At 36.6% G+C, this 17,220-nt stretch overlaps 1 protein-coding gene across 7 annotated transcripts in view; it reads left to right on the top strand.

Moving 5' to 3' along the window:
• CDKL3 (cyclin dependent kinase like 3) overlaps positions 1-17,220 on the top strand; it is a 73,387-nt gene that overhangs the window by 33,691 nt on the left and 22,476 nt on the right. For 5 of the 7 annotated variants that reach the window (XM_075996052.1, XM_075996055.1, XM_075996050.1 and 2 more), the window contains 3 exons: positions 1,146-1,236; positions 3,360-3,522; positions 4,767-4,864. In XM_075996052.1, coding sequence (XP_075852167.1) covers positions 1,146-1,236; positions 3,360-3,522; positions 4,767-4,864 — 352 coding nt within the window. Of the gene's footprint in view, positions 1-1,145; positions 1,237-3,359; positions 3,523-4,766; positions 4,880-7,158; positions 7,245-17,220 lie in introns of those variants that run through there. The other 2 variants (XM_075996056.1, XM_075996053.1) reach the window with 2 other exon arrangements.

Raw genomic sequence — 17,220 nt, 5'->3', positions numbered from 1 at the left:
TAACAAAGTAAGCTTTATTTTTATGTCATAGCAAATTCTCTAAGTGTATAAAGGATAGCCAAAAATAATTGTTCATAGTCAAATAGCCTTTCAATATCAAATATTTTAGGAGAAAAACAGCATATTGGGCCATTTTTAGATTTAGCCTTTGATACAGACCGTGAGAATGGTCCTGTGGGTCTGGTTAATCATGGGCAGTGCAATAGATTGTAAGATGCCTAGCAAGGCATTAGGGCCACTTCTAAATTTAGGGAGACTACTATGATTCTAGGAGAGGAAGGAAATTAGGTTCATTAGCCCAAGAACATTCTAGCAGATTGGTTTGAGCTTAGGTTGTGAAGCCTAGCGGTCTGCAGAGGTGGGCAAAAGGCCATGTCTGTGTCAGTCCAAAGGTACAGCAGGCTACAGACTGCAAGAGCCCAGTTGTTCTTTTTTTTTTCGAGACGGGGTCTCACTTTGTTGTCCAGGCTAGAGTGAGTGCTGTGGCGTCAGCCTAGCTCACAGCAACCTCAAACTCCTGGGCTCAAGCAATCCTGCTGCCTCAGCCTCCTGAGTAGCTGGAACTACAGGCATGCGCCACCATGCCCAGCTAATTTTTTCTATATATATTAGTTGGGCAATTAATTTCTTTCTATTTATAGTAGAGACGGGGTCTTGCACTTGCTCAGGTTGGTTTCGAACTCCTGAGCTCAAACAATCCGCCTGCCTCGGCCTCCCAGAGAACTAGGATTACAGGCGTGAGCCACCGCGCCCGGCCGAGCCCAGTTGTTCTTTAGGTGACCCCAAAACCATGGTCCCAGTAAGCATGGTTGTGAGTCAGTCAGTCTTGGATAGCAAGCTCATAAATTGAAAACCCAATAGTTAGGAGATCCAAGTTCAGAACAGATAAGAGGGAGCAACTAGACCAGCAGGAGTAACCCCACAAGATGGTATCACCACTGATGTTAGCCATGCATTAGTTTTTTTCTGCCCTATTATTAATACCTCTCTCCTTAGAGCAATTGGTACTTAAGGACTGACAATTTCATTTTGGCATTCAATGTTTGAACAATAGACATCCATGGTATAATTTGTTCATTTTTGAAGCTAAAGCAAAGGCATTTCTGGAAAGTTCTAATAACTTCTTATTTGTTTTTAAATAATAGGTTAACTGAAAGAGCAAAGAAGAGACGTACTTCACAATCCATCGGACAAATTATGTATAATAGCAAGCAAGAGGATACAGCTCCCACTCAAGTAAGGCAAGAAGCTAGTCATTAACATATGGCCTCTTTTAACATTGCTTCCCTTTCCCTTTTCACTGTCTTTGGGGCTGAAACCCTTTAAAGTTGTGCTTGTAGTTTCTTTTGTTTCTTCCTAAGATGAAAGTAGGCCATCATTTTCTTAGTGGTTTCACAATTATAATCAATTTTCCATATCTTAATTTGTGTATTTAATATATTAATTGGGCAGAGTAACTTAAGATTTTCACCTTAAAAAGTCACAAGAATTTCTGGTTTTTCACTTCCAAAAAATGTTTTAGTATCTTTATGGATTAAAAGCAAGGATCAGCCGGGCGTGGTGGCTCACGCCTGTAATCCTAGCACTTTGGGAGGCCGAGGCGGGCGGATTGCTCAAGGTCAGGAGTTCAAAACCAGCCTGAGCGAGACCCCGTCTCTACCAAAAATAGAAATAAATTAATTCACCAACTAAAAATATATATACAAAAAATTAGCCGGGCGTGGTAGCGCATGCCTGTAGTCCCAGCTACTCGGGAGGGTGAGGCAGTAGGATCGCTGAGCCCAGGAGTTTGAGGTTGCTGTGAGCTAGGCTGACGCCACAGCACTCACTCTAGCTAGGCAACAAAGTGAGACTCTGTCTCAAAAAAATAAAATAAAATAAAATAAATAAAAGCAAGGATCAAATAAACACAACTTTCTTTCTTTGGAAAAAATAATCAGTGTAGATCATCCCCCCATTTTTTACAATGTTATCTATGATAATAAAATTGAAAATGACACAAACCTATCCAAAAGTAGATGATTGATTAAGTACATTGCCTTACATTCATACAGCAGGATACTACACATTACACTGTGGAAGAGTGATCATTAACCCAAGAAAGGTTTTTATGATTCATTGTCAAATGAACAAAAATAGGTAACATAAAAGGTTTTCCAAATGCTGGGTAAACAAGTAATTTTTTTCCTTGTGGTTTTCCCAGTGTCCATAGAGCATATCATTTTGTAAATAGATAAATAAATTATTAAGAAAATGAGGGCCGGGCGCGGTGGCTCACGCCTGTAATCCTAGCACTCTGGGAGGCCGAGGCGGGCGGATTGCTCAAGGTCAGGAGTTCAAAACCAGCCTGAGCAAGACCCCGTCTCTACCAAAATATAGAAAGAAATTAATTGACTAACTAAAAATATATATACAAAAAAAATTAGCCGGGCATGGTGGCGCATGCCTGTAGTCCCAGCTACTCGGGAGGCTGAGGCAGTAGGATCGCTTGAGCCCAGGAGTTTGAGGTTGCTGTGAGCCAGGCTGACGCCACAGCACTCACTCTAGCCTGGGCAAGAAAGTGAGACTCTGTCTCAAAAAAAAAAAAAAGAAAATGAACTGAAGTAATTTGTTCAAAGTCAGAATATAGTGATTATTATTAAGTTTTATTATTATTAAGCATTATTTATTATTATTTTTTTTTTTTTTTTTTGAGACAGAGTCTCACTTTGTTGCCTAGGCTAGAGTGAGTGCCATGGCATCAGCCTAGCTCACAGCAACCTCAAACTTCTGGGCTCAAGCAATCCTACTGCCTCAGCCTCCCAAGTAGCTGGGACTACAGGCATATGCCACCATGCCCGGCTCATTTTTTCTATATATATTAGTTGGTCAATTAATTTCTTTCTATTTATAGTAGAGACAGGGTCTCGCTCTTGCTCAGGCTGGTTTCGAACTTCTGACCTCGAGCAATTCGCCTGCCTTGGCCTCCCAGAGAGCTAGGATTACAGGCGTGAGCCACTGCGCCCGGCCAGTATTAAGTATTATTAAGTTTTATTATTATTAAAGTCAGAGTATAGTGATTATTATTAAGTTTTATTATAAGTTTAAGTTTTATTATTAATAAAGATTGTGGTTCTTATGGTCAAGACTATTATTTTAAGAAAATTAAATATACTAAAAAAGGTTTGCTTTCTGAAACTTTTATTGGAGTTTGATCTGTTGGTATGTTTAATGGTATTCCATTGTACTTCTTAAGTATTAAAATAGTTGTTATGCCTATCTTATGCCATCCAAATGGCTGGCAATTCTAGGTTTGTCATTCTACAAATAGTTACACACATTTCTTCAAATGAACTCTTGTTTGTTTGTTGTTTGTTTAGAGCCAAATGGAGAGGGGTATATTTAATGAGCGAACAGGTCAAAGTGACCAAATGGCAAGTGGGAACAAAAGGAAGCTGAATTTTTCCAGATCTGACAGGAAAGAATTCCATTTTCCAGAATTGCCTTTCACAGTACAATCAAAGGATATAAAAGGAATGGAAGGTATACGTTGTTTGCATAGCTTTACTAATCTCCAGATGATATCATTTATATCATGAAAGGGAATAGGCACTTATTTGTTCTATTGTTGGCTCTGGTATTTGCTTGTTTTTTGCATTATCTAATCAGATCCAAGCACTTCCCAATTTTACATTAAACTCTTTCAGGCATCTTTATAATATAACATATTTTATAGTATGCCTTAGGTATAAAACAGTAGATTGGTAAGAAAAACATTGTCAGCTGATGAGTTATTTTTTTCCCCATCATGAAATAAGGGGTAAGGCTTAAAGGAGATAATTTTAAAGAGAGGTTAAGACACCTTCAAATGGTAGATTTTTTTTTTTTTTTTGAGATAGAGTTTCACTCTCTTGACCAGGCTAGAGTGCTGTGGCATCAGCCCAGCTCACAGCAACCTCAAAATCCTGGGCTCAAGCCATCTTCCTGCCTCAGCCTCCCAGGTAGCTGGGACTACAGGCATGTGCCACCATGCCCAGCTAATTTTTTCTATTTTTAGTAGAGATGGGATCTTGCTCTTGCTCAGGCTGGTCTCAAACTCCTGAGCTCAAGCAATCCTCCCGCCTCGGCCTCCCAGAGTGCTAGGATTACAGGCGTGAGCCACTGCGCCCGGCCTAAAGGGTAGATTTGTCATTAGTTCAATATTGTTGAAATGTTAAAACAATATTTGAGGGAGATAGTTTTGATTCAGTATATGACCTGGGATAAATAATATTCCTATTTTTCTCCATGATTATTTTCTCATATAATAGCAGGAATTTTAAATATGCTTTGGCCATTCAAGGATTTAGTAGATAAGACTTATAAATTTAAGATTTATCTTAGTCTTAAATTTAAGATTTGTCTTAAAACAAAACTCATTTTGTCTTGAATAAATGTTCTTATCTTTCTTTGAAGAATAGTGACACCTTGTGAAAAGTTAATATAATAGCAAGAATATAATACATAGCTCAAGAGAAATTATCTGATTCACTTAACAGTTATACTGAGAATAAAATAAAATAAAATAATTGTTTTCTTTTAACTTGGTAGACTATTTGTAAAGTTATAAAACAAATAATTTACTGTATTTTACCATTACAACTCATGATTTATTCAGTTACTTTGTAATGAATTGAGAAACTGATGTTAGTAGACATCAGAATTTCCAGTTGAAGTTCTTAAAAAGGAAAGTAAAATTTCAAGGTAGGAATAACAAATTTTCATTGTTTTATATAATTTTGTAAAAGTTAAACAGACAAAAATGCTGAAGAGAGATTCAAAGAAAACAGATTCATCTAAAATACCAACTTTACTTAATGTGGATCAAAATCAAGAGAAACAAGAGGTAAAACTTTTTTAGTTTATAGCTTTTACTAAAGAATGCTATTTAAAGCCCTTGACTCAGTGTGTAAATTTAACTATTAATATTGGAAAGCTACATAAAAATTCAAAATTCTATAATCTTTAAACTCTAGAAAAATCTATATTTTCCTAGATAACCAACTACTAAAAGTCTCTAGCAATCATTTCTTTGGAGGTAGTAAATACCATCCCTCATTTGAATGTTGAATGATTAAAATGCACAGTACCCAGGGAAAATAGTATCTGTGTTATGTATGTTGTCAAACATTGATCAGGTAAGCCATGCCAGTGAAAATGAATAATGGTATAAACATGTGGTGTATGACCATGAGCATATATGTATTTGTCTTTAGCCTCTTCCTTCCTTCTTGTTCTACCTCCAATTTATTTCCCTATGTATCTCTGCTGTCTATTTACTGTCCTATTTTCACAAATATTTACTCTCAGCTATCCTATTAGGTAATTTTGTTGAAATGTCCACAGCCCCTACCTACCAGAGAGATTCTTGAATTTTATTTGGAAATCATGAAGCTGTTAACTGCCAAATGAATACTCTCTAAAGGTACTCTTTTAGGAGAAAGAGATTGTACTGAGCACACACTGAATTAAGTCATATCAATGGCCTCCTTTTCTACACTTAAGAAGTCATCTCTGCAAGTGATTTATCAACTTCATTATCTCTGCTTTTAAAAAAATAAAATTGATTATAGTTTAATCCAGGATAAAAATCAGCATATACTTATTAAGGAAATATGAAGAATGGAAAATATAGAGAAGCTGGTCTGAAACTATATAGAAGGCATTTTAACAAGGCTACTCAATCTCTACAACATTTGGAGAAGAGGGTTATCAGACACTATTAAATGTATTGTCACTGTGACCTTTAGGGCTATGCTGTCCTAGAACTTAAGAACTCTGCAATCCACTTTGCAGAAAAGAGATATTATAGAACAAGAAAGCCATTAACAGACATCTTTCAGTTGATTATAAAAAGCAATAAGGTAGCTTTAAACTTTTAAATTTGATTGACTTACTCATGTTACAGCGTGTTGCACAGCACAGCATTTGCACATTTTTTGAATAATTGGGTGAATTAGGTCTCCTGAGCTCCGGCAGTCTAGAAATGTGCTGCATGTGTTTATCCTGTTGTCCTATGAGAGCCCCCAGGAACCACAATTCCATTCCAATGCAGGGAAAAAGGAATTCTTAAAGACAGTTCTGTCATTTTTAGGATAAATAAATAAGAAGAAGGAAAAACCTCTTCTTGCTCATATGACAAGATGACCTTTTTATAAGAGTGACCTTGAAACAAGCTGTAGTTATTAGAAATAACTAGAAGTTGACAGTGTTGGTTATAGCTTATTTGTATTGCTCATTCAAATGCAGTTCTGACACGTGACTGAAATTGCATATGAGGCTAGTCTAAACATTTTTAATAAATTAATGTCAGAATTAAGAAAATTTCTTAAATTTTGAGTCTGTAGTTTGTTTTAGACCATGAGAGAATATGATATGTTTTAAAAAACATAAGAAAGGGAATAGGCACTTATTTGTTCTATTGTTGGCTCTGGTATTTGCTTGTTTTTTGCATTATCTAATCAGATCCAAGCACTTCCCAATTTTACATTAAACTCTTTCAGGCATCTTAAAAGTATATTGAAATAAGGCCGGGCGCGGTGGCTCACGCCTGTAATCCTAGCACTCTAGGAGGCCGAGGCGGGTGGATTGCTCGAGGTTGGGAGTTCAAAACCAGCCTGAGCGAGACCCCGTCTCTACTAAAAAAAATAGAAAGAAATTAATTGACCAACTAAAAATATATATACAAAAAATTAGCCAGGCATGGTGGTGCATGCCTGTAGTCCCAGCTACTTGGGAGGCTGAGGCAAGAGGATCGCTTGAGCCCAGGAGTTTGAGGTTGCTGTGAGCTAGGCTGACGCCACGGCACTCACTCTAGCCAGGGCAACAAAAGTGAGACTCTGTCTCAAAAAAAAAAAAAAAGTATATTGAAATAATGCATACATGCATTGACTAGGCTCTATTACCAGAGAGAAACCCTAAATTACTGTCAATGAGTGATTTAGGCAAGAGGAGTCCCTATAAGGGCCACCTTTAGTTCTGTTTGATGATGATAAAGAGGAACACTCTAATAAATAGTCTCCCTGTACCTTATAAAAGAACCCCCAGGGGCAAAGTACAAGTAGTTATCTCTGGCTGTATTTCCTTAGCCAAAGACTCACCATTTCCTCAATTAAGGTCCTGTTTCTATTTACTTTTTAGAATACAGGAAATGCACAAACTGAAAGGAAGACGAACCTGCCAGATGTAGAGTAGAAAATGCAGCAGCTGAAAATTCAGGGAATCCCAGAATCACTGTATGGTTAAAAAAAAAAATCCTTTTTATTAATGTTACATATACAAAAATGCTTACTAGAGAATTATACAGATACATCAAATTCTATGTAGTTATGTGTATATTCACCTAGATTTGTTTTAAAATTTATTAATCTTTAAATTATTCATGTTTTCTTAATTTGAACATTAATTTATAAAAACTTCTTGGCTGGTACATCCTAATAAAACTACAGCTTACATTTCATCATATACTTTTATTTGATCATCTATTATTTCAGTCATGTTTGATTAGTGGTCATTCTTAGCTTTGGTTCAAAGCTTTCTAATTACAAAAGGAAAAGTTTTTAAATGTGTAATAAAGTCTGGGAGCACCAAACATTTCTGAGCAAGCAAAGATACTTGATAAGCATGAAACATGGGTTTGGTTCCACACTAAACATTCTGGAGCAGCATTTAAACATATCATGAAGATTGTTTAAAACAGTGATCCTCAACCTTTTTGGCACCAGGGACTGGTTTCATGGAAGACAATTTTCCCATGCACAAGGGGGTAGGAGTGGGGGTTGGTTTTCAGGATGCTTCCAGCGCATTACATTTACTGTGTACTTTATTATTATTTACATTGTAATATATAATGAAATAATTAGACAACTCACCATAGGTTGGGGACCCCTGGTTTAAAAATACAAAACTTGAGCAAGATATTGAAGCAAATCTTCTGGCTTAACTAGCATGTTTATCATTTAGTAGTTTACATATAACTTAACACTGATACAGTCAAGGTTTGGCAGCATATATTTACATTCTTTTCTCTGGTTCTTATTAGCTTGGTTTCTAATTTTAGGGTGGAGATGGCCATTATGAGGGGAAGAATTTGAAGAGGAACAGATTTTTTTTCTGGTAGTGTCTTTTCTTTTAAATAATCTTAAGAATACAAACTGACAACTCTTCCCTTCTTATTTTGTAGACAATAGAAATATTATTTGAGCTGTTAAGACAGCCTGTGGTCTCCCATTAGCATCATCCAACTTTTTTTTGTTACCAAAACATTTACTGTTTCCCTCTTTTTTCCTTCTAAAACTCTGTGATACAATGCTTTGATTTGAAATTATAAAGAGTAGGTAACATATCCTGTCACATGACACACATTGTAATTTAACACCAATTTTTTCATTCTGATAGTCATATAACCTCAAGTCAATATCTTCTAGACATCTTCTATATCTTCTAGAACACTCAGCCTTCCTGAAGTGAGTTCTTATTGATATATCTGACCCATTGTTTTAAAAGCCATTCCTTACTATTACATGATTAAAAATAAGTTGTGTTGGTCAGCAATAAAAGTGTTTATAAGATTTATAAAATATCTAAAAATGGGCCGGGCGCTGTGGCTCACGCCTGTAATCCTAGCTCTTGGGAGGCCGAGGCGGGCGGATTGCTCAAGGTCAGGAGTTCAAAACCAGCCTGAGCAAGAGCGAGACCCCGTCTCTACTATAAATAGAAAGAAATTAATTGGCCAACTGATATATATATAAAAAAAAAAAAAATTAGCCGGGCATGGTGGTGCATGCCTGTAGTCCCAGCTACCCGGGAGGCTGAGGCAGAAGGATCACTCGAGCCCAGGAGTTTGAGGTTGCTGTGAGCTAGGCTGACGCCATGGCACTCACTCTAGCCTGGGCAACAAAGCGAGACTCTGTCTCAAAAAAAAATAAAATAAAATAAAATAAAATATCTAAAAATGATATGATAATCATGTTAATTAAATTATTTTATCCTTTTAAACAGTTGCTAGCACTCTTTTTGTTTCCTAGTGCCATCTCATAGTGCCTTTTATGTAGTACAGTCTTTTTCTATTTCATAAAATAAATAATGTATGGCAGAAGGGGTATAATACCAAAATTCTGGATTTTCGTATTCTTTAAAAAATAATAAAATTGGAACACCTGGTATTTTACCAGGATTCTACCTAATTTTGTATTTAGCAAACAAGTATGAAAAAAAAAGGAAAACAATTTCTTTATTACAATATAATGATCTCTTTTAATCTCCAGAAAAGCTTATGCTTTTCTTACAGACTCCCTGTTGGCTTTAGCAGCTAAACTCCTCCAGGAAAATTAAATTCCCTGTGGTAAATTCAACAGGTATAGGTCTGCCTATTGTCTGTTGCATTTATATATTTGTTTATCATTGCACCAATATCAAAGATTGTCAGTTTTGGAGTCAATTTCTCTAAAAATGCCTACTGGAATTTTGGGATTGTGTTAAATCTATACATCAATTTGAAGAGAATGGATACATTAATATCAAGGCTTCCAATCCATGAGCATGATATAAGCTCTTTATTTACTTAGATATTCTTTAATTTCTCTCAGCAATATTTTGTAGTTTTCAATGTAGCAGTCTTACATATCATTTGTTAAATTTATTTTTATGTTTTGTTTTTTGATGCTACTATAAATGGTATTGCGTTTTAGTTTCATTTTCCAGTTTGTTGCTAATATACAGAGGTAAAATTTGTTTTTCTATATTGATCTTGTATTCTGAGACCTTGCTAAATTCACTTATTAGTTCTAGTAGGTTTCTTTCTTTCCTTCCTCCTTCCCTACCTGCTTGCCTGCCTGTCTGTCTTCCTTTCTTCTTTTCTCCTTCTCCTTCTTCTTCCTTTATTTATATTCCTTAGATTTCCTCTATAGGCAATCATGACATCTGCAGATAAAAATAATTTTACTTCTTCCTTTCCAGTGTTTATGTCTTTTATTACTTTTTCCTGCCTTATTACACTGGCTAGGATATGTGATACTGGCTAGTGTGATATGGCTAGTGGCTAGTGTGATACTGGCTAGTGTGATACTGGCTATATGTGATACTTGCCTTATTGCACTGGCTAGGAGATGTGATATTTTACTTCTTCCTTTCCAGTGTTTATGTCTTTTATTACTTTTTCTTGCCTTATTGCACTGGCTAGGATATGTTGAATAGAAGTAGTGAGAGTGGACATTCTTGCTTTTTTTCTTCTAGCAGAAGGAAAGCATTTGGTTCTTTCCCACTAAGTATGATGTTAGTTGTATGTTGTATGGTAGATGACTTTTATTAGATTAAGGAAGGTTCCTTCTATTCCTGTTTGCTGAGAGTTCTTGCCATGAATGGGTGTTGAATTTTGTCAAATGTTTTTTCTGCATCTACTGAGATGTTCATATGATTTTCCTCCTTTATTCTGTTAATGTGAATTACATTAATTGATGTTTGAATGTTAAACCAACTCTGCATTCCTAAGATTAAAATTCTGCTGGATTCTTTTTTATGGATGTTGGATTCGATTGGTTAATATTTTATTAAGGATTTTGGCATCTATGTTAATGAAAGATTTTAGTCCATTGTTTCTTACATTGTCCTTGTCTAGTTTTATTATCATTGTTATGTTGCTACATAGAATGAGTTGGGAAGTATTTCCCTCTCCTCTGTTTCCTGAAAGAATTTGTATAGGATTGGTTTTATTTCTCTTTGAATGTTTGTTAGAAATCAACAGTGAGGCCAACAGGGCCTGGAGTTTTCATTGTGGAAAGATTTTAATATACAAATTCAGTTTCCTCAAATTTATTCAATAAATATAGAGACATTCAGATTTGCTCTTTCTCCTTGTGTCAGTTTTGGTAATTTACCTCTTTAAAGGAATTCATTCATTGCATCTAAGTTGCTGATTTTATTGGCATAAAATTGTTTAACATATTTCCTTATTATCATTTTAAAGCTGGTGGGATCTATGCTGATGTTTTCTTTTTTTTTTTTTTTTTTTTTTAAGACAGAGTCTCGCTTTGTTGCCTAGGCTAGAGTGAGTGCCGTGGCGTCAGCCTAGCTCACAGCAACCTCAAACTCCTGGGCTCAAGCGATCCTTCTGTCTCAGCCTCCCAAGTAGCTGGGACTACAGGCATGCGCCACCATGCCCGGCTAATTTTTTCTATATATATTAGTTGGCCAATTAGTTTCTTTCTATTTATAGTAGAGACGGGGTCTTGCTCTTGCTCAGGCTGGTTTCGAACTCCCGACCTCGAGCAATCCACCCGCCTCGGCCTCCCAGAGAGCTAGGATTACAGGCGTGAGCCACCACGCCCGGCCTATGCTGATGTTTTCTTTATAATTCCTGGTATTGGTAATTTGTGTTTTCTGTCTTTTTTTTTTTCTTGGTTTATCAATTTTGCTAATCTTTACATAGAATCAGCTTTTGGTTTTATTGATTATTTCTATTGTTTGTTTTCTATGTTATTGAGTTATGCTCTTATCTTTATTATTTCTTTCTTCTATTTATTTTGGGTTTAATTTGCTCTTCTTTTTCTAGCTTCTGAAGGTGAAGGGGCTAAGGTGATTAATTTGAGACCTTTCTTCTTTTCTAATATGAGCTCTTTTATTTTTTGAGACAGAGTCTTACTCTGTCAGCCTGGGCAAGTGCAGTGGCATCATCGTAGTTCATTGCAATGTAACCTCATTTGAGGAGGACAATCAAGTGATCCTCCTCCCTCAGCTTTCTGAGTAGCTAGGACTACAGGCATGCACCATGATGCCCAGCTAATTTTTCATTTGTAGTAAAAACTATTTTTTTTATTTTTATTAGAGACAGGGTCTCACTCTTGCTCAGCCTGGTCTCATACTCCTGAGCTCAAGCAGTCCTCCTGTCTCGGCCTCCCAAAGTGCTAGGATTACAGGCATGAGCCACCATATCTGGCCCTAATATGAGCATTTAAAGCTTAAAATTTCCCTCTTGCTGCTTCCCACAAATTTAAATGTTATTATCAAATCACTCAGTTAAAATATTTCCCCATTTCCCTTTTGATTTGTTTTTGATCCATGTATTTAGAAATGTGTTGTTTAATTACCAACTATTTGGGACTGTTCCAAGTATCTTTCTGTTATTGGTTTTAATTTAATTGCCATGTGGTCAGAGACTATATATTATTTCAATCCTTCTAGATCCATTCAGACTTCTTTTATATCCTAGTATATGGTATATCTTGGTGAAGATTTCTACTTGAAAAGAATGTATATGCTGCTCCTGAAGGTTGGGTGTAGTGTTCTGTAAGTGGCAATTAGGTCAAGTTGGTTGATAGAGCATTTGAGTCTCATATCTTTACTGATTTTCAGTCTACTTGTTTTATCAAATACTGAATTACTAATTATGGATTTGTCTATTTCTCCTTTCATTTCTATCAGTAGTTGCTTTATGTATTTTGAAGCTCTATTATTGGAACCTATATATTTAGCCCTATTAGAACCTATATATTTAGCCCTATTAGATTTCTGGTGAAATTCACCCTTACCTGTTTCCAGTGCCTGAAAATTATTGTTTTATATATTTGTCCAGTTTTATTATTTCAGGTAGGACAATACCTATCATGGCTGGAGCTAGAAATTCAATTAGAATTCGTGAAGGGGATCTAGTCACTATTATGAATTATGGTGTCTGTTGAATAATATACTGACATTTATCTTAAGAATTTTAAAGAGCTTTTAGAGTAATTACCAACAGTTATAGCTCGTCCCCTTATTCTGTACATAGGGGTTTACCCATACTTTTTGTCTTTGTTTTGATTATTGTGATGATCATTTATTACATGATCACTGATTACACGTGAACCTTTTGCTAATAGTATAATGAAACTTCACCAATGAATGTAGTTAATAGGATGGATATTTTATTGGCTGATAATACTTGTCAAAGTTATTAGTCAGGTAAGCATATTTGAGTTATGTTTCTGATCTGTTTTCTTTTTCCACATGACTCTGTCTTGTAAATATTTGTTACAAAGCACTTTTATTTTTTTCAACAGATGATTGAAGTAATGAGTTGCTTACGTGGAAAATGAAAATGTGGCCGGGCGCAGTGGCTCACGCCTGTAATCCTAGCACTTTGGGAGGCCGAGGCAGGTGGATCGTTTGAGCTCAGGAGTTCGAGACCAGCCTGAGCAAGAGCGAGACCCCGTCTCTACTAAAAATAGAAAGAAAATTAACTAGACAACTAAAAAATATATAGAAAAAATTATATACAAATAAATAGAAAAAATTAGCTACCCATGGTGGCACATGTCTGTAGTCCCAGCTACTCAGGAGGCTGAGGCAGGAGGATCACTTAAACTCACAAGTTTGAGGTTGCTGAGTTTGAGCAAGGCTGAAGCCATGGTAGTCTAGCCTGGGCAACAGAGTGAGACTGTGTCAAAAAAAAAAAAAAAAAAAAGAAAAGAAAAGAAAATGTGAGGTGAGAGGATTGCTTAAGCCCAGGATTGTGTGAGCCCTGGACAACATAGTGAGACCTCATATCTTTAAAAAAAAAAAAAAAAAGAAAGAGGCCGGGCACGGTGGCTCACGCCTGTAATCCTAGCTCTCTGGGAGGCCGAGGCGGGCGGATTGCTCAAGGTCAGGAGTTCGAAACCAGCCTGAGCAAGAGCGAGACCCCGTCTCTACTATAAATAGAAAGAAATTAATTGGCCAACTAATATATACAAAAAAAAAAAATTAGCCGGGCATGGTGGTGAATGCCTGTAGTCCCAGCTACTTGGGAGGCTGAGGCAGGAGGATTGCTTGAGCCAGGAGTTTGAGGTTGCTGTGAGCGAGGCTGACGCCACGGCACTCACTCTAGCCTGGGCAACAAAGCGAGACTCTGTCTCAAAATAAAAAAAAAAAAAAAAAAAAAAAAGAAAGAAAGAAAGAAAGAAAGAAAGAAAGAAAGAAAGAAAGAAAGAAAGAAAGAAAGAAAGAAAGAAAGAAAATGACCCATGGTGGCTAAAACTTGATGATATTAGGACAGGTCCTAGAGAGTTTTTAAAAGAAGGTATGGTCTTGATTTCTCTGTTTATTATTTCTGCTCCATCCTTACAGCCTTTTCATCAACTCTGCCCAAGGGTTGGATTTCCAGGGTCTGAGGAACAATAGTTTAATGTGTAGTTTCAGTGTCTACTAAGGCCACAATTGTGGTAGACTGCTGGAGAGTCAACATTTTCCTCAAATTCAAGGTTAAGAAAGTCATACCTTTTAAAACACATTGTTATATATACATAGGAACAAACTATACCAGTACATAAGAATGCCAAGAAGAGAAAAAGTAGGCTAACTTCTGAAATTAAAGGGCTCTAAATGGAAATTGGGCCAGGTTACCACAACAACTAGCAGAATTGCGTAGGGAGGTGATAAAAAAATCTTAGGTGATGTGGGAGCTGTAAATTATAAGATGATTTATAAGATGATAAAGGACAGCAAGAAGGTATTCTTTGATTTTAATAAAAGGTGAAAGTACAGAAACAAATAAAATGTGCTACTATCCTCCTAACTGCCTACTTTCTCCTTCTGCAGGGAAGGCTGGTAACTGATGAGTGTGTAAGGGAAAAGGATTATAATGATTTTTGTTCTTTTCTAAAAAAGTAATCCTGAGGTCAGATTACCAGAAGAATGCCCTTATAACGGATGGGATGAAAGCCAAACTAACGAAGATAAGACTAGTTAGAGTTCCTCAAGCTGTGTTCTATTCAAACTTGTCCAATACAGTGTCATTCATCCTAGGATTGATAAGAAATAGTTGATTAGTTTTGAATTCTTATTTGGGAAACCTCTCAGAAGGCAGATAAACATACCACCCTTCTTAAAAATATCTTGAGCAAAAGAAGAATAGATTTGTTCACTTTAATTTTGAAACCTGGAAACCTAGAAAGAATCTTCAGATAGTTGATTTATAGTCATCTGGAGGAACAGTAGATAATAGTCACTATGAATTTGTTATTTTATCTGGTTAGTTTCTCTTAATAATATTTTAATGAATCCTATGAACAATGATAAAGCAAGAGATATGATGTTTCATAGTTCAAGTAATAACAGCATTTGGGCTCAGTTCTTTGACCTCTTCTCTTTTTTATCTGCACTCCCTTGGTGATCTCACCCAGACTCAACTCCTTAAACATCATTTATATGTGGATGACTCTCAAATCTCTTTCTCCAGCCTGGATTTGACTCCCAAATTCCAGACTCAGATTTCCAATTTTTTCATGCAACAGCTGCAGTTGGAAATCAGCCTGAGCAAGAGTGAGATCCCGTCTCTACTATAAATAGAAAGAAATTAATTGGCCAACTAAAAATACATAGAAAACATTAGCCAGGCATGGTGGTGCATGCCCTGTAGTTCCAGCTACTCTGGAGGCTGAGGCAGAAGGATTGCTTGAGCCCAGGAGTTTGAGGTTGCTGTGAGCTAGGCTGACACCATGGCACTCTAGCCCAGGCAACAGAGTGAGACTGTCTCAAAAAAAAAAAAAAAAAAAAAAAATATATATATATATATATATATATGTGTGTGTGTGTGTGTGTGTGTGTGTGTGTATAAAATAGGTATCTCAAACTTACCATGTCCAAAATTAAGGTCCTGATCTCATCCCCATTCCCACCTGCTCCTCTCACTGTGTTCCACATCTTAGTTAAGGGCAACTCCATTCTTTTAGTTGCTCAGGAGAACCTTCTTGGAGTAATCCTCAGCTCCTCTCTTTCTCTTATACCCTGTGTCCTTTCAGCTCCATATTCAAAGTATTTCCAGGATCTGACCACTTTTTATCCCTCCACTGCTATTCACAACATCTCTTGCTGGGATTTTGTAGAAGTCTCCTAACTGATCTCTCTGCTTTCACGCTTGTTCAACCTTCAGTTTCTTACTATTATACTCCCGGGGTGTTCTTTTTTTTTTTTTTTTGGCCACAGAAAGACTCCTCCAATGAATGCCTGGGTGTTCTTAATAAAACTTAAATCAAATGATATCATTGCTCTGCCCCAAACCCCACTGGCTTTCCACTTCATTCACAGTAAAAGCTGCAGACATTTCAGTAACCTACATGGGCTGCACGGTATGCCTCTGCTCCTCTTTCCACCCCATTTGCTACTTGTCTCCCTGTAGCTCATAGGTTCCAGGCCCAGTTTCTCCTTTGCAGTTCCTGGACCTGCAACAGCTGTTGCAGTTAGGCTTGTGCCTCAGAGCCTTTGCTGTTGCTGTTTCCTCTACCTAGAAATCTGGTTCCCTATGTCTGCATGATTTCTTTCCTCACCTCTTTCCAGCTCAAGACAACCCCTTTACTAGTCTTTACTTATATATACAGTGTCCCCCATCACATTATTTAAAATTATAAACCTCTCCGTTTCTATTCTCCTTTTCTCTTTTATTTTTTCATATAGCATTTTCCTACCTGATAAGATATATATGTTACTTATTTATCTTGTTTATTAATGGTCTCCCTTTGCTAAATACGACTCTCTGAAGGCAGGGATTTTGTGTTTTGTTCACTGCTATATTTTTCATGCTTAGAACAGTGCCTAGCATATATTGACCGTTTAATGACGTCTGCTTTGTGAATGAATGAATGAATTTGTTAATTCATTGTTAATTCAACATTGTAAATCACTTGAGGAAAAAACAAAAGAAGAATGAAATATGGAATAATTTTACTGGTGGGGTAGAATATGGTCTCTGTAGCTTGCTAGTATTAATTTCATCTTCTGGATAACAACTTTTATATAGATTGTTGGTGTCCAACATGATCTATATGCTCCTCTTGACCGAGAGAGTAAAAGACCCTTCTCTCTGAAGTCAGATACTTCTAGTGTCCACCAGAGGGAGCCCAAGGTCCATTCTCAGGACGTGGAGCCAAGCTCTGCCTTGGTCTAACAGAGAACAAGCCATTTATTTGGTCCTCTGTTGGACTCAACTAGTGTATAAAGATGAGGCGCTAATATGCCTTTCCCCCCCACCCCTGTAAATTCCCTAAATGAGAGATGCAATAAAAATGCAAGCTAGGAATTTGGTTTCCTTCGACAAATGACTCCATAGTCTTAGGGACATTTCAAACTAAGCCCTAGAATATTTTTACACATTTCAGGCAGCATTTATTTGGTATCTCCTTTGAGTAATTTCTTTCCATGCTTAGAATAGTGCCTAGCATATATTGGCATTGAACAGTATTATTGTAATGTTAA

The sequence above is a fragment of the Microcebus murinus genome, chromosome 21, assembly GCF_040939455.1.
Source record: "Microcebus murinus isolate Inina chromosome 21, M.murinus_Inina_mat1.0, whole genome shotgun sequence".
In the NCBI taxonomy this organism is placed as follows: Eukaryota; Metazoa; Chordata; class Mammalia; order Primates; family Cheirogaleidae; genus Microcebus; species Microcebus murinus.
The sequence above is the reverse complement of the archived record's forward strand: the minus strand, read 5'-3'. Positions and strand labels throughout refer to the sequence as shown.